General features: G+C 50.2%; 2 protein-coding genes across 3 annotated transcripts; one reads left to right on the top strand and one right to left on the bottom strand.

Annotated features, from left to right (window-relative positions):
- The first annotated feature begins 1,786 nt into the window (after positions 1-1,786).
- ACTR1B (actin related protein 1B) lies at positions 1,787-10,570 on the top strand. The gene is made up of 11 exons (XM_028104066.2): positions 1,787-1,985; positions 4,055-4,119; positions 5,390-5,465; positions 6,535-6,660; positions 7,005-7,129; positions 7,363-7,579; positions 7,716-7,808; positions 7,895-8,069; positions 9,039-9,100; positions 9,356-9,396; positions 9,559-10,570. Exons 1-11 carry the CDS (start codon positions 1,938-1,940, stop codon positions 9,659-9,661), a joined length of 1,131 nt encoding a protein of 376 aa, XP_027959867.1. The 5' UTR covers positions 1,787-1,937; the 3' UTR covers positions 9,662-10,570.
- A 6,532-nt stretch (positions 10,571-17,102) lies between these two features.
- COX5B (cytochrome c oxidase subunit 5B) lies at positions 17,103-27,588 on the bottom strand. 2 transcript variants are annotated; one of them, XM_088026556.1, is made up of 4 exons: positions 27,459-27,588; positions 18,146-18,219; positions 17,874-17,973; positions 17,103-17,301 (listed from the first exon to the last, which is right to left on the bottom strand). In XM_088026556.1, the coding sequence occupies exons 1-4, from the start codon at positions 27,586-27,588 to the stop codon at positions 17,189-17,191; spliced, it is 417 nt and encodes a 138-aa protein (XP_087882682.1). In that variant the 3' UTR covers positions 17,103-17,188. The 2 variants fall into 2 exon arrangements, with proteins under 2 accessions (XP_087882682.1, XP_027959862.1); XM_028104061.1 differs by lacking the exon at positions 27,459-27,588 and adding an exon at positions 18,765-18,913.

Genomic DNA, 27,588 nt, shown 5'->3' with positions numbered 1-27,588 from the left:
CAGGATTTCAAAGAGGCATTTATACACCCATGTTCATGGTAGTGTTATTCCCAGTAGCTAAGATGTGGAAGCAACCCAAGGTCCCTCAAGAGATGAATGAATAAGCAAAATGTGGTATAGTCATATAATAGAATGTTATTCAGCCTTAAAAAGAAAGGAAATCCTGTCACATGCTACAACATGGATGAACCTTGAGGACATGCCAAGTAGAATAAACTAGTCACAAAAGGGTAACTATTATATGATTCCACTTACATGAGGTATCTAAATGCATAGAAACAAAGCAGAACAGTGGTTGCCCTGGCCTGAGGGGAGAGGGAATGGGGAGTTACTGTTTAATAAGTACAAAGTTGCAGTTTTACAAGATGAAAAGAGTTCTGGAGATGAATGATGGTAATGGTTGCACAACATTATGAATGTATTTAATACCACTCAACTGTACACTTAAAAATGGTTAAGATGGTAAATTTTATGTTGTGTGTATTCTGCCACAATAAAAAAGATGAGGGGGAAAATATATACATGAACAAGTTAAAAACAATTCAATAGCAAAAAAAATTATATTGTAAAAAAAAGAATTCCCCCTTCATTCACCCACATTTACCAGTGGTCCCTTTCCCATGTGAGCCCTGAAGTTGCCTCATATACTTTTTGGAGACTCTCACACATAAAACATTTTGGACACTGTGTCTGGCTTTCTTTGCTTTGACTTAGCCCTATGTCCTGATGTGTTTCATATGAGATTATATAAAACTTCATTATTTTTAATGGTTGCACACTGGCCCATTTTATGAATGCATACTTATTATTCCATTTGCATAAAGTTCCTAAATCGGCAAAACTAACCTTTGGTGTTACAATTCAGCAAAGCAGTCACCTCGGAGGAGGAGCCGGGCAGCGACTGAGGAGCGGGTAGCTTCTGGGGTGCTGGTCATGCTCTGTTTCTTAAACTCAGTTATGGTTAGACAAGTGTGCCCACATTGTAATAATTCATTGAAATGTGATTTCTGCACTTTTCTGTATAATGTTGTGCTTCACCTTTACCAAATTTAATCTCACAGTTTAGTGGGAAAGGTGTAAGTAGAAGCAAATAACCATGGCTCAGTTTGGTAAATGAATTTAGGACTCGATCCCTTGCACCGTTGCGGCTACAGACCGCAGAGGCGCTGGAGGCTGCGGGCATGCTGACCCCAGCTGTTGCTAGCTGGATAGCCCCGGGCTAGTCACAGAGTTGTGAGGCCCCTCTATCCCCACATCTGCGAAATGGGAATAAGAACACAGCTACCTGACAGTTAGTGCAAGGATTTAATATAATCTATGTAAAATGGGTAGAAGTGCTCCGCAAACACACAGCAGGTGTTCGATTAACGCCAGCTACCAAGTTACCACAGAACTGTAATTTTTACATGGAAAAGGATTCTCCCCAGTGCTCGGTAAAGAAATGCCTTGGGTAAAATACCCAGCCCCGGCCTCCTCGTGGACTACACGCTCACGAAGTAGCGTGGTCGCAGGTGCTGCCGCTCGGGAACACGAAGTCTTCCAGGACAGGTGACTCTCAGAACCCCCTAGACTCTGCCCGGGTCCCCTTTAAAAGCCGAGCCATGACGTCACCCCGCCCCCCCAAAACACGGCGCAGCCTACCTTGGAAGCGCCCCGGCAATACTTCCAGGAGGCCTCAATTGGCTGGTCAGCACCCGGAGGCCCCGCCCCCTTGCCCGCAGCAGGCCCGGGGCGCTCGCCGTCAATCCGCACGAGTGGGAGCGGTGATTGGCCGGGGTGGGGGGGCGCCCTCCACCAAGCCCCGCGGGGCTAGCGTAAGCTGCGCGTGCGGGATGGGAGGGGCGCGGCACCGTGTCTAGAGCGGCCGCGGTCTAGGTCCGCACGCCCGCGGGTCCCTCCTGCAGCCCCGCGCTGGGCAGGGCCGGCCCGGCCGGGCCATGGAGTCCTACGACATTATCGCCAACCAGCCGGTGGTCATCGACAACGTGAGGCCCGGCAGTCGGGGGGAGGACGGGCGCCCTGCCCCCGGGGGCGCATGCGGCGGTGCCGGGAGGGACCCCCGCCAGTCTCCACGCACTGCCCGCCCGCCACGTCCGCCTAGGGCTCTCCTGCTCAGCTGGTTCTGTCGCCTGGGCCTTGGGGCCAGCCCCTACACCGGTGCAGCGGAACTCCTGCCCGAAGCGCCCCCCCCGTCCCCCCCCCCCCCCAGCCCGGCGGGGAGGTACTGGAGAGGCAGGGGATCCATCTGTCTAGCGACACTTGATCAGCATCGGGAGTGCTGGAGTGACAGCCTGGCGGCCCAGCCATGCACCCATGTGTCAGGCCTGGGGACGCACTCTGAACTCTTCTTGGTTGAGAGGGGGGTCAGTGGTTAGGTTTCGGCCCCAGCCCCTTTACCCTCTTCTCGGGCTCTGGGTGCCCCTCCTCACGGAAGAGGAGAGACAGCATTTGTCCTTTTGCACAGTGCTGGTCTGATCTTTCAGAGAGAGTTCGCTTGGTGACCTCCACAACAGCAGTTCCCAAGAGGCTGCAACTCTTAGAGTGTCCAGAGTGGACAGGCCCTCCTGGGCTCTTTGGTTTGGGGGGGATATATATATATATATTTTAAGTTCTGCCAACCACATATCCACCATCACCTGGTTGGCCACTTGGCTGCTTTGACCCTCTCCTTAAGTACTCCTTGCCGGTGCTGAGCAGAAATTCCACAGCTAGCAGGACAGTGGGGAGAGTTCAGGACCACTCTTCCCAAGACCTATAGCAGTTTGGGATAATGGTTTGGAAGCTTCAGAGAAAAGTTGCCTGGCTTCCTTGTGGCCTTGTCCTTCAGCACTGGGGCTCAGCATGTTTTCAGCTGCCCTCAGGATTTCTGACCTCAGAACTTTCTGGTCCATGGGAGGAAAATGAAAGGCAGGAGATCTATAGATCTGCCCCTAGCTGGGTATTTGCCTGAGCTGTGTGTGCCTTGGAGTTTTTGATTATGACTCACTCCTCTTACTGGGATGTGTCTCCCTCCCACATGACCCCCATGTAATCCTGAATGGCTTTTTTTTTTTTTCTCGGAGTATCCACGTGGGCTCCTTGAATCACAGCAGGGGGTGTTTAATAAGAAGGCTAGAACTGGGCTCGGAGGTCCTCTCCAATAGGCTACAGGAGGAACTAGGACACTTCCTTTCTTGGGCAGATCATTCACTTGGGCTAACCAAGAGGCTTAGGAGTTCAGAGGACAACCTTCCTGGTCCCCGTGGGCTTCCAGCCTTTCCTCTCTAACGTGAGGATGTTTATTTCTGCACTGCACCAAAAGGTTGTGACAGTGATCTGTGGGAAGTGAGGTTGAGAGGCTGATTCCTTCATTAGTGGGAGGTTTCTAGATACCAGGTTCCCTTTAAGATCCTAAGTCTAGTTTCCATGCTGGAGCAGTGGTGGGACCAAGTTCTTTACCTGTAGTCTTTGGAGAAGCCACTTGAAGAGAGGTGCCAGTTGTCACTGTGTACACAGTGATCTTCCCTGGGTGGGTCCTATATGAGGTCAATGTCTGCTGGGATGGGAGGTGGGGGTGGCCAGGGGCTATTGAAAAAAAACTATGCTTGGAGGTTGCTTCTAGATGACTTTGGGGAGTAGCTTATGCTGCTAGGGATTCCTCCTGCCTAGAACTGACCCTAGAGTGTGCAGAGGAGGATGTAGTTCATGTTTTCTCAATCTCCACAATATTGACGTAGATAGATAGTTTTAAATAATTCTTGGTGTGTGAGGGGCTGGCCTCTGTATTGTAGGATATTTAGTAGGATCCCTGGCATCTACCCCCTAGGTGCCAGTAGCCCTCTCCCCCTGCTCTCCCCTCCCCAGTCTCCAGACATTGTCAAATCTGGGAGGAGGGGTGCAAAATAACCCCCGAGTTGTGAATCCCTGGTGTCCTTGTAAATGATCTTGCCCTCTTGGCAGGATCTCAGACTTCCTCCCCGGGCTGCCATGATGGAGCAGCCAGTTCTCTCTACTGCAGGGCACTGCCTTCATCTGGAGGTGTATGTCAGGAGCTAAACATTGTTTTTCCTTGCAGGGTTCGGGGGTGATCAAGGCTGGCTTTGCAGGAGACCAGATTCCCAAATACTGTTTCCCAAACTAGTAAGTGTTGCTCAGGCAGCAGCCCTAACCTTTTTGTTGGATTCCTAGAAGAACATTGGCTCTCTGTCACAGCTCTCTTTGAAGCCAACTCTTGCCCCCCACCTATAAGGGAAAACATCAGACTTGTGAGGCTAATGCTGTTACCGGCTCTGGAAGGACAAGACAAGCGCTCTGGGCTTCCTCCTCTTTGAAGTCTCATTTGGTCCCTCCTTGAGCCAGGAAGGAAGGAGAAGCCACCAGCATTCTGTTGGGAACAGGGTGGCATAGCAGCAGCAAGAATGGAAGGGAGACAGCTCTGGGAGAAAAACCCAAACTCAGAGGAGAAAGAGTGGAATATTAATGCACAGCCATCCTTTCCTCCCAGGAAATGTTTCTTTCAGGGCTTGTTTATTTTCCAACTCTAGAAAATAATGGGTTTCAGTCAAGGGGAGTGTTTCCCTGAATAGAGCCGGTGACAGCAGGGGTAAGGGGGGAAAGCACGGAATAAACCTGGAGTGCTCCTTCGGCTACTGTAGCCCATCAGGAAGTTTTCCCTGGGTGGTGCTTCTTCTCAAATCCTGGAGGTTTTAGAGGGATTAGCCTAAGTGGGGGCACTGGGGGGCCCCAAAGTGGCTGGCTATACCAAGAACCCCACACCTGGTCTGGGGATAGGGCCAGCTTGGAGCACCAAGCACTCAGTAGGGCTTCAGCTTTCTTTTCTGAACCCCACTTCGGTACAATTAAAAGTTCCTATTGATGTGCAGGGAACTTGGGGCAAATTTTGGAATGGTAGGTCGTCCGTCCAGTCTTCCAAGAACTGAATCTGTATTCTGAAAGCCCTGGCAGTGGGCAGGGACAGGACCAAATGAATGAGAGAGAGGTGCACAAGGGAGCCATGACCCAACTTTGGGACCTTGGCCTGTAGACAGTGGCAGCAGCCCTGCCCTTCTGAAATCGAGAGTGTGGGCTGAGTCATTGTGGCTACAGAAGCTGACCCTCTGCCAGGGCTGGACCATGAAGGGCCGAGATTCCAGAGCTCTCCGCCCTCTCTGGGAGGGAGGGTGAGGAATGGAAAGGATACCTTTTCTTCTGACCCTGAGCATGCCATCCTGCCAAGGCCTGCTATGTAGGCCCCTATCCCCTAGGCCTGGGTTCTGGCCTTTGCCATGTGGCCACGTCCAGATGCTTTGGAGCAGTTACCCTTTGACCACAAGAGTTAGACTTTGGTTTTCCTGGACGTGGGCTCACCCACGCCCCCCACCCACCTTGCTGACTCGACCTGTCCTTGCAGTGTCGGGCGCCCTAAGCACATGCGAGTGATGGCTGGAGCCCTGGAGGGGGACCTCTTCATTGGACCAAAAGCAGAGGTAACACCTGTGGAGCCTGCCTTTGCCTGGGCTTGGGGTCTTCATAGTCCCGGGAACATGGGCTCGTGGTCAGACCTGTACCTCCCGAGAGGGAATCTGTTTTCTGGGGCCATCTGTCTGGTATCTTCCTGGGCTCTCAAGGCTTCAGCTCGGAAACACCCTGAGATGGCACGAGGGTTCCTGTATGGGGGAACAGACTACTTCATGCCCTGTCTTGTAGAGCGATTTGGAAGCTACAGAGGAAAGAATTGATTAAAAAGTGACTTAAGAGTCTGGATCCCTCAGACTTGATGACTGATAGAAATGAGTGTCATGGGGCCACCTCTTACACTCCAGGTGGGGTGGCTTGTCTAAATGCTCCATGGCCAGAGGAGGCCCTGGGGGGAGGAGTGGAGGTGTAGGGGGGCAGCAGCAAGTGCAGTTTAGGCACCGGGGGGACACAGTGTGGGGGGCGCTGAGCCAGGGGTGCAGAGATGCGGGCCTCTCAGGAGGTGGGGTCGGTAGGAGCCATGGCTGTGGGTGAGAGCGGTCCAGTGGTGTTTGGTGAAAGGGGGCACACTCTGGGGGCCCACCGAAGGGCAGGTCCGTGCAGGACGTGTGAGCAGTGGCTGAAAAGCTGGAAGGAGCAGTGAGCCACAGGTGACCACAGGAGAGAACAGCGTGGGATCGGCCACAAGGCGGCTCCTGGCTCCAGAGCAGTCACTGCAGAGTGGTGGGAAGGAAACTGGGCAGTGTGAGGGGAAAAGAGAGGAGAACATGTTGGTGGCAAGTAGAGAAGCCCCCGAAGCACAGCCAGGGGAGGAAGGGGAGGACTAGCATTGGAGGGAGCACGTCGCCACCCTCGCTGTCCCTTGCCAGTTGAAGCTGACTGGGCCCTGAGGGCCTGAGAAGCTGCTGCTGGACAGAGGAGGCTGTGCTGAGTGCAGGACCTGCCACCAGGCTTGGGGACACCCAGGAAGCAGTGGTGGTTCTATTCAGGGCAGATGAAGGGGTGGCTCACAGGAAGGCGGAAAGCGGTTGCTGGAGAGGGGCTCGGCGCTCCGGCTGACCTTCCCACCCTCCCCGACAGGAGCACCGGGGGCTGCTGGCCATCCGCTACCCCATGGAGCACGGCGTGGTACGGGACTGGAACGACATGGAGCGCATCTGGCAGTACGTCTACTCCAAGGACCAGCTGCAGACTTTCTCCGAGGAGGTGTGACAGGCAGCCCCGAATTCCCCACTCTGCCCTCGCTCTGCAGTCTCACTGCTCTTTCCTTCCTGGTTGTGCTGCCCCGCTTCCTCTGGATTTTATTAGCACCTGCTGCCTCTTCGTGGCGTGGATGCGGGTCCGCACAGTCGGTGGCTGCCAAGTCGAGTTCTCCAGAGAAAGCGGGATCTTTGGAAGGGGAACTGCTGACAGACAGTGGGCTCTTGCCCTCGGGCAGGACGGCAGGCTGAAGCAGCCTGTGCTCACAGCAGGGGGCTGGCCGGCTGGGAAGATCCTTCTAGGGCCTAGCACGTTGTCTACACGTGCCTAAACCCTGCCATCTCTTGTAGCATCCTGTTCTCCTAACGGAGGCTCCACTCAACCCAAGTAAGAACCGGGAGAAGGCAGCAGAGGTGTTCTTTGAGACCTTCAACGTGCCAGCCCTGTTTATCTCCATGCAGGCCGTGCTCAGCCTGTGAGTGCTCCCTAAGCCCTGGGGGTCCCCTGGGTCCCCGTCCTCCCTGCGGCCATCCTCCTGCTCATGTCTCACTTGCCCATAGAAACAGCCCCCTGGTAACTGTTCCTTTGGGGAGTTCCTCAGGTCCCTATTTCAGATCCAATAATGCCCATGTCCCAGGGTCCCTTCCAGGGGTGAGGAGGGCCCCGTGCCTCAGTGGCTGAGGTGAAGGGATGCTGACCTGGTGACAGGTATGCAACAGGACGCACGACAGGAGTGGTCTTAGACTCGGGGGACGGGGTCACTCATGCTGTCCCCATCTACGAGGGCTTTGCCATGCCGCACTCCATCATGCGCGTGGACATTGCTGGCCGCGATGTCTCCCGCTACCTCCGGCTACTGCTGCGCAAGGAAGGAGTTGACTTTCACACCTCAGCCGAGTTCGAGGTTGTCCGGACCATCAAAGAGGTGACAGATGGCAGGAGGGTGTGGAGGCAGGCTGGGTGCGGCAACGGGAGGTGGCGGCACCAAGGCGTGAGGCTGAGCCCCGGGTGTGGGTTTCCCGGTTGCAGCCTTCTGAGCATTGTGTCCCTGCCCACCGCAGCGAGCCTGCTACCTCTCCATCAACCCGCAGAAGGATGAGGCTCTGGAGACGGAGAAGGTGCAGTACACCTTGCCAGACGGCAGCATGCTCGACGTAAGTTGCCCGGCCTGGCACTGGGGGGCGGCGGTGATGATGCTATCTGGAGGAAGAAGAGGCCCCCTCAATCTTGTGTTCCAAAGGTGGGGCCAGCGCGGTTCCGGGCCCCTGAGCTGCTGTTCCAGCCAGACCTGGTAGGTGATGAGAGTGAAGGGCTCCACGAGGTGCTGGCCTTCGCCATCCACAAGTCTGACATGGACCTTCGCCGGACGCTGTTCGCCAACATTGTGCTTTCGGGTGGCTCTACGCTTTTCAAAGGTAGCCCCATTTGGGAGGTGGCGATCAAGACTAAGGTACCATCAGGACTTAGACCGCACCCCCCTCCCTGGAGCCTGGGACGTGGCCTGTTTTCTATTGGCTTTTTGGTACTCACCATTTATTTTTTTAAGAGAAAGGCTTAAAATTAAATTTTATTGACTTTGTAAGTAGGTGATAAGTTCACATAAGATCTGAAATGTGTGAGATGACGTCTCCCTTTCCCCACTGTCTTGGTCGCCCTGCCCCCTCCCCCGGCAGGTACAGGTTCCTCAGCTGTGCGCTCAGCAGCACTGTGCAGGTGTAAGCGAAAGTGCGTTCCCCTTGCTCCCGCTTTTACACCCATCATAACACGCTCCCCAAGCTGCACACCATGTATTTGTCACATAGCCCCATATCTGGAAGGTCTTTCCCCATCCATGTGAGCTCTTTCATATGGTCATGTGGCATTTCGCTGAGTGGATGTGCCGTTTCCCCCTTGACCTGCTGATGGCCTGCGAGGTTGTTGCAGCCATCTCTAATCACAGAGGTGCTCCATCGGACAACCTCACGCAGTAAGAATATCCCTAGGGGAAATCCCAGGAGACTTGCTGAGTCCGAGGGTGGGCATAGGTTCTTGTTATCTGGTAGCTACCACCAAAGTGAGTCCCCCAGGGCCCTCCCAGCACTGCGTGTGATCTTTGCCTCTGTGATGGGCAGAAATGGTAGATATTCCCCTGATTTGTCATTTACCTGTGACTTTGCTTTGGGTGGAAGAGCGCAGGAGCCAGACTGAGCTGTGTGACTCGGGGTTCCCTCTCACACTGGCTCTCTGGGGAAGCTGGGCCCACCTCAGGCATGGTGCTCTTTCCTGCCCTTGGGGTCGCTTGCCCCCCTCCTTGATCCTGGAAAGAACTAGTAAAAGAAGGGTGGCAGCAGCTGGTAAGGGGGTTCAGATGTGGGCCCTGGGCTCAGCCAGCCTTGTGTTCACAGGCTTCGGTGACCGATTGCTAAGTGAAGTGAAGAAGCTTGCCCCAAAGGATGTCAAAATCAAGGTGAGGTTACAGGGAGCCCCAGGGGGCATGGGGGTGCTAGGCAACCTTGACTGTGGGGGAGGAAAGGACAAATGCCACCTTGACACCCTCTCACTCCCAGCTCAGCCCAGCCAGCTCCTCCGTGTCCGGCTGCTGCCACTGCTCCCAGCTGATACAATTGCTACCTGGCCTCGGGCCCTCGGGGAGAGGCTCCCAAGGCTGGGGTGGGGGCTGCCGTGTGGGATGGACAATTACATTGCTGCTTGTTCCCTCTAGATCTCGGCCCCTCAGGAGCGGCTGTACTCCACGTGGATCGGGTGAGGCGGGGCTCACGGGGAGGGCTCTGGGAGGAGACCATTGGCCCAGGCCAGGTGGAGGTGGGTTCCCTCCCAGGTAAAGGAGATGGAGCTCTGAGTGCCCAGAAATGGTCGATGGCCGAACCTTTGGGTCCACAAGAGTCTATCCCTCCCTTCTCACAGTGGCTCCATCCTGGCCTCGCTCGATACTTTTAAGAAGATGTGGGTATCCAAAAAGGAGTATGAAGAGGATGGCTCCCGTGCTATTCATCGTAAAACCTTCTAGTGCCCGAAGAGGTGTAGCGTGTTGGGAGTGGGAGGAAAGGGGAGTCAGAGCCCTTACCCCTTTCCGGTCTGGGCTCACATCCTAGGCTTAGGGTCCCCTGCATGCCCTGAACCCTGGGCAGATGGGGCAGCCATGCTTCCCTGCAGCCCTCCTCTGCGCACGCGCACACACGCACACACGCGCACACACGCACACAGTAACATTTAGCTGCATGGATGGAGTCATGAGCTGGAACTTAGGAATTGAGGAGCCCAGCTTTGGATTTTTCCAGGGGTCTCCCCTGGCAGGGTCTTGTTCTGACCCCTGGGGCTGCTTCCCCAGGCTCCGAGGCCAGGATCCCACCCAGAGCCAGAGTGCCTGGATGCCTGCGTAGCTGGCCTTGAGGCATGGGTGGAGGGGTGGCCAGCAGCTCCCCACTGGTGCGTCACCGCTTCCTGTGCCACACCGAGGCATCCCTTACCCTATCGCATTCAGTGCTCCTGTCTTCCTAGGTGGATGCCTTGGTGTAGGCTGAGGACTGGGCAGTCTTCCATCCCCAGCCAAGGGTCTGGGGGGATCAGACCCTTTGGAGCCAGGGCAGAGGATCACGGGGTCCGGGTGGCCAGTTTATTGCGGTCTCCCTTCAAAGCACTTCATTGACACTGCTCCCTCTCCTTTACCTTAGTGCCCTGGATAGGAAAGGGTTAATGGTCTTCCATTTGTTGAGAGGAAGCCACTTAATCTGAAGTCAGACCTAGAAGGAGTAAGGGGGGCACATTTCCTTTTCCCACCTCTCCCATGAAGGAGGTTTTCATTGACCCTGTGGCCAGGACCCCCACTTCCCTCTCCCAGATATGTACAATAATTTAACACAGTTGCCTGAAAACCTTTTTTGTAAATCATTATAGTAATAATTATGGACAAGGCCTAGTGCGTGGCTCTGTTTTCTTGTGGTTCTTTGTGTTGTTGTTCACTCATCCATCCCTGGGGACTTTGAGAGAAAGGACCAGCAAGAAGGCAGCATGGCACTGGCTCTAGCTCAGGAGCCTGAGGGTTTCAGTGGTTGGCGGGGCAACGAGGCACAGGAGGCCCCAGGAGGTTGGGCTCTCAACCTGGTGGTAGAATTCCCCTGCCTCATTACCCACTTGCTGCAATCCACCAGGAGGAGTGGAGAACTCAGAAGCAGAGAACAAGGCTGCCTTCCCCAGCCTTATTCCTGGACAGGACCTCATGGCAGGCAGGCCTGGGGCTCGGGGCATCCGCACCCGCCCATTCTGTCTGGGCACCTCTGCTGGCCTGCTCAGACATGGCCGAGGCTGACAGACCCAACAGTGGTGTGGGCTCAGGGGTCAGGCCAGCTGGAAGGAGACTGTGGGGGGAGGTGGAGAAGGCTGTGTTGATGAGCTAAGCTCTGAAGGAAGAAGCTGAGTGGTGGGGGATGGGAGGGTACAGTGAGGCATGAGAGAGATCGGTGACTGTCTGCCCTTTCCTTTCCTTCATCAGGGATTTGGACACCTGCAGTATGTCCAGGAAGGTGCCACAGGTTCAGGTTTGAGGCCAGTGGCAAACAAGACATGTCTTTGCCCCCAAAAACGTATGGGTTAGGGGAAGAAGATGGACTGGCCATTTTGGTAGCATTGTGGGGCTGGGAAGAGGGGCATCTAGCCCAGCAAGTGGTGGGATGACTTGCACAGGTTCAGGAGGGGTCAAGCAGGTGGGGGAGGGTGTTCCCAGTTGAGGTAAGAACTCAAGGGGACGCCGGGGACCAGTGGGGCTTGAGAGGGCACGGACCCAAGTGATGCCAAGTTAGCAGGGAAGGCTGAGTGGCCTCCTCTGGTCATAATGCAAGATAAACCCAAAAGGGAGGTTGGGGCCAGCTCGTGGAGGGCCTGGAGAGGGTTTTTAGCTGTGTCCTAGGTGGTGGGCAGCTGGCCATGGAAGGATGGTTGTCATAGCCGTGTGTTGAAGGCATTTGGATTTGGTGGGGTTGAAGGAGGGCCGAGAGCTGAGATCAGGTAGTAAGGGAGAGCTGACTGAGGCCTGTCGTCACAGGGTATTTTACCAGGCTTTGTGGTCACAGGGTAGTTAAGCCTGTACGTGCCCTCAAGGGGAAAACAGTTTACAGAGAACACTTTTTGGGGTTGGGTTCATGGTACCACTTTCTCCAAACTACACAGGTTTGGAGCATTATTACTTTGACTCCTTCCTTTTCCTTACCTTCTCCACTTTCTGCCATTTACCAAGTTCTGTTGGTTCTTCTATGCCTTTCTATGCTCCTTTACTGTGCTGGCCTCTAGCACCCTGTCTTATGATGCTAGCTTCATCCTCCCCCTCCACCCAGTCCATTTGCTCTTGGATCTCAAGCCCACATAGCCTTGGTTCTGCCACTTCCTAATCCAAAATGTCAGGCAGTTCTCCACTGCCTGGCAGAAAAAAACTGAATTGATGTGCCGCAGGTGAAATCCCCTTCATGAACTACATGCTGCATTAAATTCAGGCCCATTGGGATCTGTTCCTTTCCTGTTGTAGGTCCACACATCGTCATGCTTTGCCCGCCAGCTTCTACTCTCTGCCGGGAATGACTTTCCCTCATGTCTGTCAAAACCCCATCCTCTAAGGCTAAGCACAATGCAGCATCCTCCCCACTCCCTCTTCCAGTAGGGACAGTATGGTTACAGATCTCTGGTCATGCCAGGTTTCCCACTGTTGGAGAAAAGCTACAGACAAAAAGGTGGTAAAGCAAGAATGAACTTTGTGGTATTGGATTGGGATTGGAGGTATGGACTCATGGTTTTTAATACACAGATAGGTGCTGAAATAAATAGGCTGCAGTGTGTGAATGCTGGGGTTAGAATATACGTGCGTATTTCCCAGCTGTGTCTGCTTAGAGGACCTAGACACAGTGACACCCCAGTAACAGGCACATACAGTGCTTCTAAATACCACTCTTCAGTAGAAGGAATCAGATCTGGAGGAATTCCAGATCTAGAGCAGAGAAAGTATAAAATGAGCCTGGACTATCTTGTGGTACCATAGAGTAAGGAAGTGCCCCAAAAAGGAGGGGGCTTGTTGTCTTAAGGACACAGAAACCAACTTGAAGGAGCACCCAGTGATCAAATCTGTGATGGATGACAAGCCACAGAATAAAATACTTATGAGTCCACTCTGATATAAATAAACCGAATAGATGTAAACATAGGGGAAGGAGGGACAGTTCCTTACAGTAGTTCAATTCCTGTAGAAGGAATAATGGAAAATGGAAATCACCATAGGCAGGCAAACACCACAGTACTAATTGTAGACAAAAATGGATGCAAACATTAGTGAGCAAAAGCAAGAACATTTGCATTGCTTCAGAGTATTTCCCCACAAGATAACTAGTAACTACAAAAAGGAAAAATAGTAACTTTATGGTGGAGAAACCTAGTGGATAGCACCTTAAGCCAATGATCAAAGTGTGCCTCCCCAGTCATTAGTCACTGTCTCTTGAGGTGCTGCACTAAGGGTGCAGTGTCACCCGTGCTATTCCCATCACCTCAGTCTGGCCAGGAACAAACAAGCAAACCCAAACTCAGGGCATCCTACAAATTTAATAGACAAGTTCTCTTACTCAAAAGTGACAGGTTATGAAGGTAAAAACAGCAACTGTCACAGATTGGAGAAGACTAAGGCATGACAGCAAAGTGCAATGTGAGGTCTGGGACTGGCGAGGACCTTAATGGGAAAGCTGGCAAAATCAGTGAATAGCACCGTGTGAGTGTGAATTTCCTGGTTGCAGTCATTGTGCTGTTAACATTAAGGGAGACTGGGCGGAGGGTAAACAGGAACTCTGTGCAGTCTCCGCAAATCTAAAATTACCTCAAAAGGGTGGGGGGCGGGGACAGCTCAGGCTCAAGCTGTGTTCTGCATTCACAATCCTGGCACCACAACTAGCTAGCTGCATAATCCTGAGCTGTTCCTAGGATTCCCCATCTCTAAAATGGGGGTGATAATAAGAGTACCTACCTCATGAGTTTATAAACAGCCTGGAAGGGTGAACCTAGAACATTTTGTGCCAGAAAATTAAAAAAGTGCTCAAAGAATGGTAGGGACATGTCAAAAGGCCACAGGTGCCAACTTGAAGAAGCTCCTACCAGCCAAATTTGGAACAAATTAAACATCAGAAGCTAAATAATAGTTACGAATTATAATCCACTGAATATAATAAAGCATGAGTCCATTCTGATATAAATCAAAGTCTTGGTGAGGAGCAAGTGACATTTCAAAGTGTTGCCCGCATAAGATACTTATTAAGGAGCAGCTGCACAGTGAAGTCTGGCAGACATTAGTTTAACCAGGTGACCAAAGTAAATCCTATCAGCAATGGGACAAGGCGACATCACACACCTAGCAGGAAGAGTGCAGCGTCACCTCTGCAGTGCTCGTGCCCAAGACGCATAATGCTGAACCCAGTCCTGGGGGAACATCAGACCAACCCGAGTTGGTGTAATTTTCAGAAGCCTGGAAAGACTGAGGAACTGTTCCAGAGGGGAGACGACTAAAGGGACATGACAACTAAAGGCAACATAGGATTCTGAACTGGCTCTATAAAGGATATTATAGGCACACTTAGCAACCCTTGAATAGGGTCTGAGGATTAAATGGCAGAACTGTGTAAATTGTAACTTCCTGATTTTTGATGGTCATATTATAGGTATATAAAAGAATGTCTTTGTAAAAAACATACACTGAAGTGCGATGGGGCATCAGATCAGCAGCTCACACTCAAATCGTTCCAGGAAACAAGTTCTTTATTCTGTACTTGCAGATTGTTTAATACTGTCAGAGTGAGGCTTATCTTCTTCCCTCGAGTCTATAGGCTGCATTCCTTGCCTGGTATTCCTTCGATTCTAGCCTCCTTCTTCCATCTTCAAAACAACAATGCTGCATCTCTCTGACCATTCTCCCACAGTCACATCTCCCTTCAACTCTCTTCTTCTGCTGCCCTCGAATTATTGAGCCCACCTGGATAATCCAGGATAATCTCCCTATTTTAAGGTCAGTTGATTTGCAACCTTAATAACTTTTTACTACATTACCTAATGTATTCACAGATTCTGGGACTAGGATATGGACATCTTTGGGGGGCCATTATCCTGCCTACCACAGTCTGGACGGGTACTGGGGATTTTTCTTTCTTTAGGGGAGAATATGTTTTTTTTTTAAGCAATCTCAACATCCAACCTGGGGCTCAAACTTACAACCCTGAGATCAAGTCACATGTTCCACCGACTGAGCCAGCTAAGCACCCTGAGAATTGGGTACAGTTTTATTTATTTATTTAAAGATTTTATTTGACAGGGAGAGACACAGGGAGAGAGGGAACACAAGCAGGGGGAGTGGGAGAGGGAGAAGCAGGCTTCCCATTGAGCAGGGAGCCAGACGTAGGACTTGATTCCAGGACCCCGGGATCATGACCTGAGCTGAAGGCAGGTGCTCAACGACTGAGCCACCCAGGCGCCCTTGAGTACAGTTTTAAACAGCAGAGGGTCTTGAAATTGAGGGAGGGAGAAGACAAATCCAATTAATGACATGGGGAGTCAAAAGCTCACCCTAAGAAGGGTGGAAAGGAAGACAGTGAAAAAGGAAGGGGGAATGCAGGAGGTAGGCCAGACAGAAGGGCTGAGTGGCGGTACAGAGTAAACTCTTGTTTAGAACAGCATTTGAGGTGGGAGTGGTATGGGTAGATTTAATAGATGGCTAGGTATTCCCCTTCCCAAAGGGAATGGCCTTGAATGGCAGACAAATGCTCTAGCATTTCCTGGAAACCAAAGATAATGACAGCAAAGAATAGAAACAGCAGCTCTGACTATACCTTGAAGAGGAAGTAAGGCAACACTGGGGGAAAGGGCTTTTCTCCCTAAAGCTCCCCATTATCAGCTCAGCTCAAAGACCTAGTCTGGGGCGCCTGGGTGGCTCAGATGGTTGAGTGTCTGCCTTCGGCTCAGGTCATGATCCCAGGCTCCTGGGATCGAGTCCCACATTGGGCTCCCTGCTCAGCAGGAAGCCTGCTTCTCTCTCTGCTTCTCTCTCTGTCTCTCACGAATAAATAAAATCTTTAAAAAAAAAAAGACCTAGTCTGAACCCATTTTGTGGAGAAAGTAACTAAAGCCACCTCTGTGGCTAATCCCAACAGAAACAGAAAGGTACCAACCAGTTCCATTTTACAAACAGCTTTTGAGAACTTAATTGTCCAGGCTGTCACAAATATAAAGTAGCCGAAATGGACTTTCTAAAATTTCTTTCAACTCTTATTTTTTTTATTATGATAAAGTTCAAACATACACAAGAGTAGAACAATGACCATTCTTCTACCTGGCTACAATGGCTCATTCCTACCCCAAACTCCTCTTCCTTTTCTTCCCACTGTTTTAAAGCTAATCCCAGACATATTTCACCCCTAAGGACCTCACCAAGAATCTCTAACGCATAAGTTAATTCCATTAACATCTAAAATTTAATAAATCCCTAAATGTCAAATACCCAAAGTGCAAATTATTCAATTTGTTTTCTTTACAGATGCATTTCTTCAAATAAAGATCCAAACAAGGTCCACGCTTTGCTCTTGTTCTCTCCCTCACATCCATTTCACTTGATAGGTTCTCCCTACTCTTTTTTTCCTCATTGCAATTTTTTAATTTTAAACTATTTTTTTAAAGTAGGCTCCAGGGGCGCCTGGGTGGCTCAGTCATTAAGTGTCTGCCTTCGGCTCAGGTCACGATCCCAGGGTCCTGGGATCAAGCCCCGGGCTCCCTGCTCAGCGGGAAGCCTGCTTCTCCCTCTCCCACTCCCCCTGCTTGTGTTCCTGCTCGCGCTCTGTCAAATAAATAAATAAAATATTAAAAAAAAAAAAGTAGGCTCCACACCCACTGTGGAACTTGAACTCATGACCCTGAGTTCAAGAGTAGCATGCTCTACCAACTGAGCCAGCCAGGTGCCCCTCCTCACAGCAATTTATTTGAAGAAACTGGTCATTGGTTTCTGGAATTGTCTCATATTCTGGATTTTGCTGATGGTATCCCCATGAACCATACCTTGAACCTCAAGTCTTCAAAGCCCCCAAGATTCTGGTCACAAGGTCACCCTATTTTATAACAATACTGTGAGCCATCTGCCAGGCTCTTTATATTTATTACTTCTAACACCTCACAAGGTTTGTTTTTTTTGAAAATGTAACCTACCCTCAGAGGGCATGCTCCCAGTGACAAAGCTAAATGATGGAGCCAATATTACAAGTGCAGTCGGCCTGACACCATAGCCCATGCTTTCCCCATAGCAGATGGTCCCAATCATTGTATTATGGGATTGTCAATCTCAGCATACACAAGCACGTGGATGGCAAAATAATATTAACAGATAGCTATTCCCAATGTAAGAATCCATGCCTCCCAAAAAATAAAGGATAGAAATAAGACCAGCCAACTATGGGAGAAGGAGCCAACACAATGGCTAGTCTTTATTGGAAAGAAGAAACTTCACAGCACATTTTGAGTAAGTTAGTGCAAAGGCTCAGTGGGCCAGCTGGTGAGGCACCAGCTTGTAATGGGTTCCACAGCTAGGGCATCGCTGGGCCTCGCCTTTGTGCAGCCAGAACCAGATGACGGTACTATTGTCCTCTTCACCTGAAAAGAAAAAGGTGGTTGAAGGCCATCCAACCTAGAAGTGGAGACTTCCAATATTAACCTCCTCAGACACCTCTAAGACACAGTTATGGCTGACATCTTAAAAGAGATCAATTCAAGCTCTCTCCTTCCCCACTTTTCAGATGAAGAAATGAGGCCCATTTACTTATGGGCTCACATCAGAGTCACTATTAGGTTCTAGCAGTTCCTCTGTCTATGTAGAATCCCAAAGCATAGTCCATTCTGATATATAGCCCTAGTGCCTAAAATGGTATCTGGCAAAGAGGAAGTACAATAAATATCTTCTGGATGAATACTCCTTCATGCTGCATCCCCAGTGAGCTGGTATTACTGATGTTCTATGCCTCTTTACAGTAAGGACAACCTACTTAATTAATGAAGGTTAATGAAGTTTGAAAGGGCCAGGGGACCCTTAGAATAACTCATTTACACATATATCCCCTTTACACACACACACCCCCCATACACACAAAAGATCTGAAACATCTTACTGACATCCTGTATAGAATATATTAAACAAATGGACAAAAAAATAGTGGTGAGGTACTTACAGATGCAGCCCACTATTCGTTTGTTGGTGATAGATGGGACTAAATTAGGGTCTTCCTTGGTGCCTGCAGCTGCCTTTGGGGCTAGCATATTGTATGGGTCCTGAAAAAGAATTAAGCCATTATGCCAAATGATCCCTACCCTCCAAAGGCTAGTGGTACCGTTCCCACACAAGTCAGGTTCCCTATCTCAAATGCTACCAGAGAGGAGACCGTCCTGATTCCATCATCCAAGACCATGAACTCCCGAGAAGGCACAGAAAGGAGTTTCTCACCAGTCCTTTCCGTGCAGCTATCATGACCTCCCTCTCCAGCCCAGTCGCCTGGTCATCATCAGTAGGAACACCACCTAAAGGAAAAAACGTGAATTATGATGTTGTCTGAATTATCAAGACGAAAAATGCACATACACGAATGTTTACATATAGTTTACAAGCTCTTCTAAGGGCTACTCAAACACACTCTCCTAAGAACCACTGTCATGATCTCCAAAGTGGCAGCACAGAGTAATCTTTTCTTCCTTCAACCACGGAGACCAATATTTCTACACATTTTTTCTAAAATTAAGTCAGAGTCCTAGTGGGGTTCATCCAACTTGATGTGAGCGCGGTTCTGAAGCGCAGCTTGGCCTCTCCGCATCCCACTTGCAACCCGTCCCCCAAGGTCACCCGGCACCTCAGTTGAGGATTCTTCCGCAGCGGGGGTCAGTTCGGTGGGCGGCAGCACAAGCGGCCAGGAATAACAGGGAGACGCCCGCCGAGCCTGAGGCACTCAGGGACCCGGAGCAGTCACTGGGGCCCCGAGGAGCTGAACGGCCCGCCCCGCTTCGCTGCCCTGGCACTACCCCGGGAGGGCAACGGCGCCGGTCCCTGACGCGCCGAGCGGGCCGAGTACCTCCAGATGCCATGGTGCGCACCGCGGCGACTCCATTGGGACCGCGGGGCCTAAGGGCCTGCACGGCCAGCGCTCCAACTCCGCGAAGTAACCTTGAAGCCATCACGCCCGCTACAAACAGCAGCACTTCCGGGAGCAGGCTCCGGAAAGAGGCGTGATTTCCGGGGGAGGGCTTACCCCCCCAACCGGGTGTCGGACTTCCGCTTCCTCCGGGCCTCGAGCCCGCCCCAGTCACGTGACTCTGGCAGGAGGCCGGGAGAGTCAGCGCGTGCCTGATTCTCGCTGCCATCCTCCGCTGCTCGGTCCCAGAGGCCCCGGGGCCCTCTCGGTATGAAACGTAGGCTTCTGAGGCTTTGCCCTTTACTAACGCGAGGGCAGCTCGTTTTGCGCCCTTGGGACTCCGTGGCCTCCTCCATAGAATGAGGCGACCACAGTGGAGTTCCTGTGCGTCTTTCCTGCTAGGAGGCATCCTGATGGAACTTGTTAAGCTCGAGTCTGTCAAGAGACTTGCTGGACCCCCAAATGATTTAAATTTATTTTATTCTTTTTCCCCCAGATGACTTACATTTAGGAGCGGGCTCCTGAAGTCCACTGTGTTAACTGTTACGCGGGTTCGCCGGGCAGTGTGAGGCATCGCGAACTTGTTGCATTGGCCCAGTCTGTAAGAACTTGAGCAGGACCTACCCGCAGTCCTAGCATCAGTTTCCTGTTACAGTGGCGCTGAGATGATGAAGTCGTTGTGGGTGATGATGAGGTCCAGGCTTGAGGTGGGACCGGGGAGGGGAAGGAGGATTGGGCCAGATTTAGGGCCCCTCCCAGGACCAACACCTTTGGTGATGTGGAGTGAGGGGGTGGGCTACACCCGGAGGTTATTAACCAAGAAACAAGTTAAGGGACGCTGTTGTGTCCTGACTTGTTATGATTTCAAATCCATGTTTTGAAAGCTTGTTTTGGACAAAGTTGTTTGTGGTTTGAACTTGTTTCAAAAGTTGGGTATTAGGATTTAATGAACTCTCGCCCCTGGCGTGGAGAGGACTATTATGTCCTTGACACCATTGTAACAGCAGTGGGTCCATCATGTAACAGACTTTTAAATATTAAAAACTAAGAGGTTTGACCGACACCTCGAGAGTGTTCAAGGCTACTCTTTCTTGATCTAAATAGTTCTCTGAAGATCTTGAGACACTTTCTCCTGCCCTAGCGAGGCTACTTTTGGTCAGCTGTGGTGTTAAACCCTGCAGCAGTCTTAGAGAAGGGGCATCTGTCCCAGCCTTGGCACTCCTAGGCAGTGGCACAATCCGTTTAGTGATCTCTTCGAAGCAGCACACCTTCCTGCCAACACTGGTGCTCCAGGAGTGAGGAACCTAAGCTGGAAGCTTTATCCAGCTTTTAGTTGGAAGGATTGACCCTACCCAGTGTGGAAAGGTATACCTCAACTAAATTTGGACTTTCATCTCCCCTTTGCCTGGAACAATAGCGTAATTAACCTGTGGCTGGTTTGAAGTATGTTATTTCTTTATTAGCTTATAAAGAGACATCCTTATGCTATTGGCTTGTGAAATATAAATTTTAATTCCCTCAATGAACCTGTATTAAATAAATCATTAGTAAAGACAGTCTCAGTCTCTGAGCATAATTTGCCCCAAACAAAATAGGGGAGCAAGAAGGGAAGTTGATAATGGGAAATGGAGTCACCAAAGGTACCTGGGCCAGAGTTCTTTGGTTACAACTGAAAACATCTTCCATAGCTCCCATTGCCCGCAAGCTGAGGTGTGCAAGCTTCTTAGAAGGGTGGGCATTCAAAACTGTAAACACTGCCCCTCATCGGCTGCTAGGACTTTGTTTACATTGTCAGTATAGCCCTATCTCAGTCTGACTCCATGGAATATGTTTCCCTACCAGATGGAGATTCCCTTCAGAGCAAGAATTATGCTCTATTCATCTTTGAATCCTCAAGTGCCTTCTAGAGGCCCGGCATGTAACAGGAGCAAGTAAATTTTAGTCACTTTACTTCTTGGAGAGATTATATAGAATAAGTTTTCTAGGACTTCTCCTGGCCCAGTGAGGTCAATTTGAGGTACACTGGGGAGGGTTGAAGTCCCAGGTGTTTCCATGCAGGTTATATTTTCAAAAGGACCTGGTGGAGCATTCCTTCACAGGAGCACATTTGGTCTTCATGGGTGCCCCCTCCACCAAGCAAGAAATGGTCCCTCTTCTGAGGCAAAGAATCTCTTGATCCTCTTGAAAGGTGGGTTTTGCCTTGAATGGCTTCCAGTGTTACTCCCTTCTCTTTTAACCTCCAGTGCAACCGCTCCAAATTAAATTGGGAAAAAAAAAATTCCATAAATCTTAGGAACGTTCCCCAAGAATCTAGAGTTGATTTGTACCTGTGGTTAAATGTTTAATGCTAGGGAAAAAGCATTGGTCTGAAATACAGGTGTCCTGGGATGGAACCACACCAGTTAGCCTGGCCAGTTACTTTTCTTTTGGCCACCCATTTCCTCATCAGTAAAATTGATTAGACTAGATCAGTATTTCCCAGAAACCTAGTCTCAGGAGATGTTGTCAGTAAAAAGGACTTGGGAAGTCCTGCATTTACTGAATTCCCTCTTGGAGATGCACATTCTAGCACATTAAAGGCTCTGATTAGGCCTGCGGCAAAGAATCCTGTTTAATTCACCTGTGGTTTAAGCCAGAGTTTTTCCATCTTCATTGACCCCTCTTTGCCGAGAAGCACCTAACCCAACTCTCAGCAGGCCAGTGAGAAATGCAGTCGTGATGAGTTATGATTCCCTGCTGCCTGACCACAAGACTGGTTCACTCCAGTCTATGAAATGGAAATAAGGTATTTATGCCTAATCATAGGACATTTTTGCAAGTCCTTATTCAGCTCACAAAAGACCTGGGATTCTTCAGACTTTGCAGGTGAGCTCCTGTCGGACCAGTCTTTAAGCATCCCCACCCACGCCCTGCTGCCTCCAGCTCCCACCACCCTCTGCTCACACCCCTGCCCCCTAATGTCTCCTTGGGAAAGTCTCCCCTACTCTGGCTCCATCATTGTCTTTGCCAAAATAAGAAACGTTCACTGAGTATTATATTTTTACTTTTATAGGATAATTTTTAGTGGTCAAAATAACAGATTGTAATAAGTCAAACATATGATGAGTAAGGAAAAGGTTCAATATTAATGGTTTGTGTTTTTCCTTTTTTTTTTCCTTTCTCTATGCCAGGGTTTCTCAACTTCAACACTATTGATATTTTGGATTGGATAATTCTTTCCAGGGTAGGGTGCAGTCCTGTGTGCATTGTAGGATTTTTAGCATTTCTGCCATTAGCATTCCCCAGTGGTGACAACCAAAAGTGTCTTCAGCCATTGCCATGTGTCCCCTGGAGGGCAAAATCACCCTGATTGATAATCACTGCTCCATGCTCATATAGACGTATTCAAACAAATGCATGTATAAGGGATGTTTCTTTTTTTTAAAGATTTTTTATTTATTCATTTGAGAGAGAGAGCAAGCAAGAGCATGAGTAGGGGGAAGGGGCAGAGGGAGAAGCAGGCTCCCTGCTCAGCTGGGAGCCCGACGTGGGGCTCGATCCCAGGACCCTGGGATCATGACCTGAGCCGAAGGCAGACACTTAACCGACTGACCACCCAGGTGCCCCCTAAGGGATGTTTCTTAAAATATACAGATATATAAGTGAATATCAATTACAAAAATATATATTACCATAAAATGTATTACCTATCCAGAAATGAAGAAAACATTTTTTAATTGGCTATTCATATTCTTATTAGAGGAGGTCCTTTATCTTAATTGACTTGCAGAGACTCTGAATGTTAAGGAGGTTGTATTGAGTCCTTTCCATGGGCCAAGGTTGGTCCCTATTCAAAGGGAGTAAAACGTGGCTGCTGCTTCTTCGAATCGATCACAACAAAGTGGAAGGGGTGAGGACTTGTTCTTGGTTTGGGCAGAGTTCTCACAAGCCTGAAAGAATGGGGTCATAAAAGGGACTTAATCTGCATTTCTGTTGCTCTAGCTGGGCCACAGAGACCCTGACCACTTACAAAGGCATGTGTAGGGCCAATTTTTAATTATAACAAGTGGGGTAAGGGGGAGACAGTTGCTGTGTGCAGGCCTGCTGGGATCCTGCTTCAGCCAGGGACAGCCCAGACCTCAAGGGCCACCTAGGGAGGCCTGAGGAAGGTGTGATAAAGTGGCTGAACCTCCTGCAGCCTGCTGGGAGCTAGGACTCTTCTGGCAGCAAAGCCAGGTCAGAACAAATGAAACGTTTTTGTGCAGATGCCACAAATCCGAAATGGGTCACCTGGAACTGCAGTCAGCATGAGGCCTGGCGGTCGCTGGGGCTCAGAGGGATCAAAGGAGGATTATTCTTTAAGTGTGTGTGTGTGTGTGTGTGCATGCGTGTGGGGGGGTGTGGGGGGGATGGGTGTTTTTTTGTAAGAAACAAAAGCACTGGTTGTGGTCAACCAGTGGGGCCGTCCAGGCTCAAATGTGAATTGCCACCCTTCCTTTCCCAGAACCCTTCTCTCATCCCATAACCCTCTGCCCCATTCCGTGGAGCCCCCTTTATTCTTCCAGAGAGGAACATAAGCTCCACCTGGGAAATCCTCATCTTCCTCTCCCCCACCATGCCATCTCTTCCTTTCCCCTCTTCCCTCCATCTCCCTCCATCACCATCCTGCTGGGCAGGCCCATGGGATCTGTTCTTCCTGGGTCAGTCAGGCCCCAGTGACCCCCACAGAAGAAATGAGTAAAGGGCTGTTTGCAGAGGGGTGGCAGGTTTTAGGCAGCCCCCAGCGATCTTGAGAACCAGGGACAGCCACCCTGGGCCCGATGGTATTTACACCTGGGGAGTGCTGAGCAGCAGGAGGAGCTGCTAGAGCCTTGGCAGAGAGGGTAGGGTGGAGGTGAGGAGCAAAGTGACCCTAACTGGCAACCAGAGGGCAAGGGAGCCCCTTGATGCCGCCCATGGATGACAGCCCACCAGGCGAAGAGCAGGGGTGGAGGGGGATCCAGAGGGGCACACAGAGAGTGATCAGCATGGGTCTCTGCCTGGGATGATGTCCTGCTCAATGGTTCAACTACACTGTCATTCCCGGGTCCTTGCTCCATTGTCCATGGTACCCAATGCTAAATATGCCCAACCGTCTGTTTTCTGGGTCCCTTCTTCCAAGTTGGCAAGCACTGCCAGAGAAAATCGTACACCACGAGAGGCTTGTGACTGTCACTCTTGGCTGAACCCTCCATGTTGGGAGCTTGGTGGTTCTTTCCTTCACTGTCCTTGAGCCCCAGCCCTGCCCATCTTGTATTTCACTGAGAGTCAGCCTCCCTTCCCTCCTCTTCTTCACCCTCCTCCTCCGTTCCCTTCATCCCCTTCCCCCTGGTCTTGGAGGAACGGGGTCTCTCCTCCCCAAGGCTGCCCCTTCACCTCCTGGGCTCTTCACCCTCTCCCTGCATCAGGCCCCTTCCCTTGGCTTCAAGGATGCTGAGACCCAAGTCTTTCCTCAGGTCAGTGCCTCTTCCATCCACTTCCAGACTTCTGGAAGAACGGCTCCCTCCCTGTGTCTGTCTACCTCTTCAGTGACCACTTACGATGTCACCCAACCTACTGTTTGACCCCACTGTACCCTGAAATTCTGTTGCTAAGTTCACCCTTGGCCCCCCATTTGTCAACCCCCAGACTCTGTTTATAACCTCATTCTTTTAGACATCTTCCTGTTGTTAGCTGCCTTGTCCTTGCCTTCACTCAAACTAAGCTTCCTCTACTTTGCCTTTCAGTCTCTTGGCTCTTCTTCCTCCACTGGACGTTGATCTCCAGGGACATTTCTGTCATTCAGGCCTTACCAGAGCCCTCGTTCCACTCCGAGCCCGCCCTCCCCAGCTAAACTGCCTACCCCCATCTCCACCTCTCTCTGTTCCTTCAGTACTCAATCAGCTATCCTGCCAAGAAAACCCTTTGTATGGCCCTCAAGGTTCCCCTCAGCCTGGCTGTCACCTACGAGTTCTGTCCTTCCCCACTGATCACTGACAATCCAGTCTTCAAACACACCATTTACATTCATGCCTTCGCACATTCTCTTCCCTTTTCCTTGAATGCTTCTCCTTCTTTTGGAAATGAGTTGGTATTCCAACTCCAACTCCAAGGCTGTGGGCAAATGTTATCTTGCCTGTGAGGTCATCAGACTTCTACCCATGGGGTTGTTATCCCACTTGTGTGTGCTGCTAGAGTACTGGGCCTGCTTCCATTAGGGGATTGATTACACAGCGTAATTACCTTTTTGTGTGTGTTTTGCATCTAGGCAGCCAATGCGTGATAGCTGCTCAGTGTTTGTTGAATGACTACTGAATGGATGGATGCATTACCCAGGACAACTGTTTATCTGTCTTTTGCTGTACCTGGTTATTGAAATTTTTCTTAATTTTGTTTCATAATGTCCTTGTATAAGATCCTACATGAAAAGTTACTTTTGTAATTGAAGATAAGGAAAAACTTTTATTTCCTTCTACCATAGAGACTCTGTATTATATAGAGAAGCATGTAGAGCTTTGTGCCCATCCCCCCCAACACACTTTTATTTCTTGCTTCCAAGAAGCTCAGAGACAGGCTTAATATTCATTAACATAATCACATTAGCCCTTCTGGCCAAAATGTGGCTCTTCCTTCTCTTTGTGGTTTTGACTTTTTTTTTTAATCTTTTCTCCAATACCTCTTTTGAAATCAAACAGTGGAGTATGGAAGAAAAGGTATACACTGCGGGGTCAGAGAAACATGGGTTCAGATGGTCTTGCAACTAGCAGCTCTGTAACTTGGGCAACTTAACCTCTCTGAACCTCCAATTTCACTTTTGTAGGGTCATTAAAAATGATTGAATTACAATGTATATAGTGCATGTAGCACTTGCTAGATGATCAATAAAAGATAATTACATGAAGGAGAATAAATGAATAAAATAATTGAAAGTGTCCCTCCAGGCTGGCCGATGGAAGTCAGGGTCCTGGGAAGGAGCCAGGCCAACTTGCCTAAAGCCACTCTCCCCTGGGTCAATCCCAGCTCTAGGGTCACTATTCAAAGGACTCTTGGGAACACAGCTTTTTAACCGGGCTAAGAGATCAAGTCACCCCATAGCATGTGGTTCTGCAGAGCAGGGGTTGAAGGAACAAGAGATCCTAGGAGGAGGAGGAGCCTGGAGCAGGTCCTCAGTTGGCATGACCAGGCCCAGAGGAGGGCCTCTATTGGAGTCCCTGAGCCACCTGAGGCAGCCCTGTTGGCCAAACCTCCTTTACTCTCCTTCCAAAGTCCTCTGGTTATTGAAATGTGGAGGAATGTGGAGGGCCTCAAGGACCCAGGGCCTCAACACAAAGAAGTGAGAACAACAGGTACTAAAATGAGAGCAAAACTCTGGGAGACGTGGGGAAAGACATGCCAGTAGCAGTGAGAGCCCTGGGCTTAAATGTGGGCTCTCATACCCCAGTGTATGGCCCTAGGCCAGGCAGGTGGCCTTCAAGCCTCAATTTCTTCCCTGGAAAATGAGAGTAGTCAAAGTGCCCTCCAGCTCACAGTGAAGACGAAACAAGCTAATGTTGGTGGAAGCATTTGTATCCTGAAAAAGGATTATTCTTCTGCAGGCGCCTGGGTGGCTCAGTCGGTTAAGTGTCTGCCTTAGGCTCAGGTCACAATCTCAGGGCCCTGGGATCTCAGGGTCTTGGGATGGATCCCCACATCAGGCTCTCTGCTCATTGGGGAGTCTGTTCTCCCTCTGACTCTCTATGCTCTCCCCTCTTCTTCCATCCCTCTCTCTTTCTCAAATAAATAAATAAAATCTTAAAAAAGAAAAAGAATTATTCTTGTATAGGTTAATATTTTCAACTTTGCCGGGGGCTGACTCACTCGGTTTCTTCATATTAAACTTTTAAATGACACTCATTAAAATGAATCTACCTACGTATGTTTAAAACATTTAAAATGGCAGGAGTAAAAAAAAATTTAAAAATAAAAAATAAAATGGCAAGCATTCTCCAAAGAACAGGAAGGAGTTCAGATGGGATCCTTTCAACCTCTTCAATATCCCTTTTAACAAATGGAAGTCAGATGAATAAATGAGCCCAAACTCCTAGCGGAGCTGATCAAAGGAAGTAAAGGTCAAGAAGCAGTGTTGCTAGGAAGGCCTTCCAACACACCAAGGCCTCTGCCTTCTCTCTCTCACGTCCTGGCCCCGGAAGAGGGGCTCCCTCAGGGTAAATGGGCTTAGCCAGAGTGCCCGCGGTAGCTTTGGCCAGCTCAGCACAGCTCTACCGCCCTCCTGCCTGGAATACCACACAGGAGGACGATTAATTAGCTATTCATGATGCCTAATTAAAAATCAGTGCCCCAGATGAGTAGGATATGAGTTTTAATTGATGACGGGACGGGCTGAGGATGACGAGAAATAATGTGTGTAAATGGCCTAGCTCGGGGGCAGGCAAGGGTGGGGGCTCGACCAGTTTGTCGAGTGTGAATCTGCCAGGGCCAACATCCTCCAAAGCGCGCACACAGCCGCACACACTCACACTCAGCTACACATGCCTAGGACAAACACATCTGTTCTCAAGCAAAACGCGGTGAATAACAATCACCGACAGTGGTTATAAGCAGCGCGCTCTCAACACACAACACGGTCAGTGTCTTTACTTGGCAAAGATCCCAAGTGGTCTGATGTTGGAGAGGCCTTCGTGGGCCAGGGTTCAAATCTTGGCGTCACCCCCTTCTGTCGGTGTGCCTTAGCAAGTGGCCCTTTCCCTCTGGGCCTTCCTGTCCTCAT

The sequence above is a fragment of the Eumetopias jubatus genome, unplaced genomic scaffold (genome assembly GCF_037043125.1).
Source record: "Eumetopias jubatus isolate StellerSeaLion01/CBP00866 unplaced genomic scaffold, mEumJub1_p1.0 scaffold_9, whole genome shotgun sequence".
Taxonomy (NCBI): Eukaryota; Metazoa; Chordata; class Mammalia; order Carnivora; family Otariidae; genus Eumetopias; species Eumetopias jubatus.
The sequence above is the reverse complement of the archived record's forward strand: the minus strand, read 5'-3'. Positions and strand labels throughout refer to the sequence as shown.

Bases quoted from the DNA above. Each gene is read 5' to 3' on its own strand.
- COX5B (XM_088026556.1), bottom strand. From the start codon at position 27,588: ATGAGGACAGGAAGGCCCAGAGGGAAAGGGCCACTTGCTAAGGCACAC. The intron at 18,220-27,458 runs GTAAAGACACTG...TTTTTCCTTTAG, and splicing joins CCACTTGGGATCTTTGCCAA to GTGGTGTTCCTACTGATGAT. The intron at 17,302-17,873 runs GTAAGTACCTCA...TTTTCTTTTCAG, and splicing joins ACGAATAGTGGGCTGCATCT to GTGAAGAGGACAATAGTACC.
- ACTR1B (XM_028104066.2), top strand. From the start codon at position 1,938: ATGGAGTCCTACGACATTATCGCCAACCAGCCGGTGGTCATCGACAAC. The intron at 7,580-7,715 runs GTGACAGATGGC...TGCCCACCGCAG, and splicing joins TTGTCCGGACCATCAAAGAG to CGAGCCTGCTACCTCTCCAT. The intron at 7,809-7,894 runs GTAAGTTGCCCG...TGTGTTCCAAAG, and splicing joins CAGACGGCAGCATGCTCGAC to GTGGGGCCAGCGCGGTTCCG.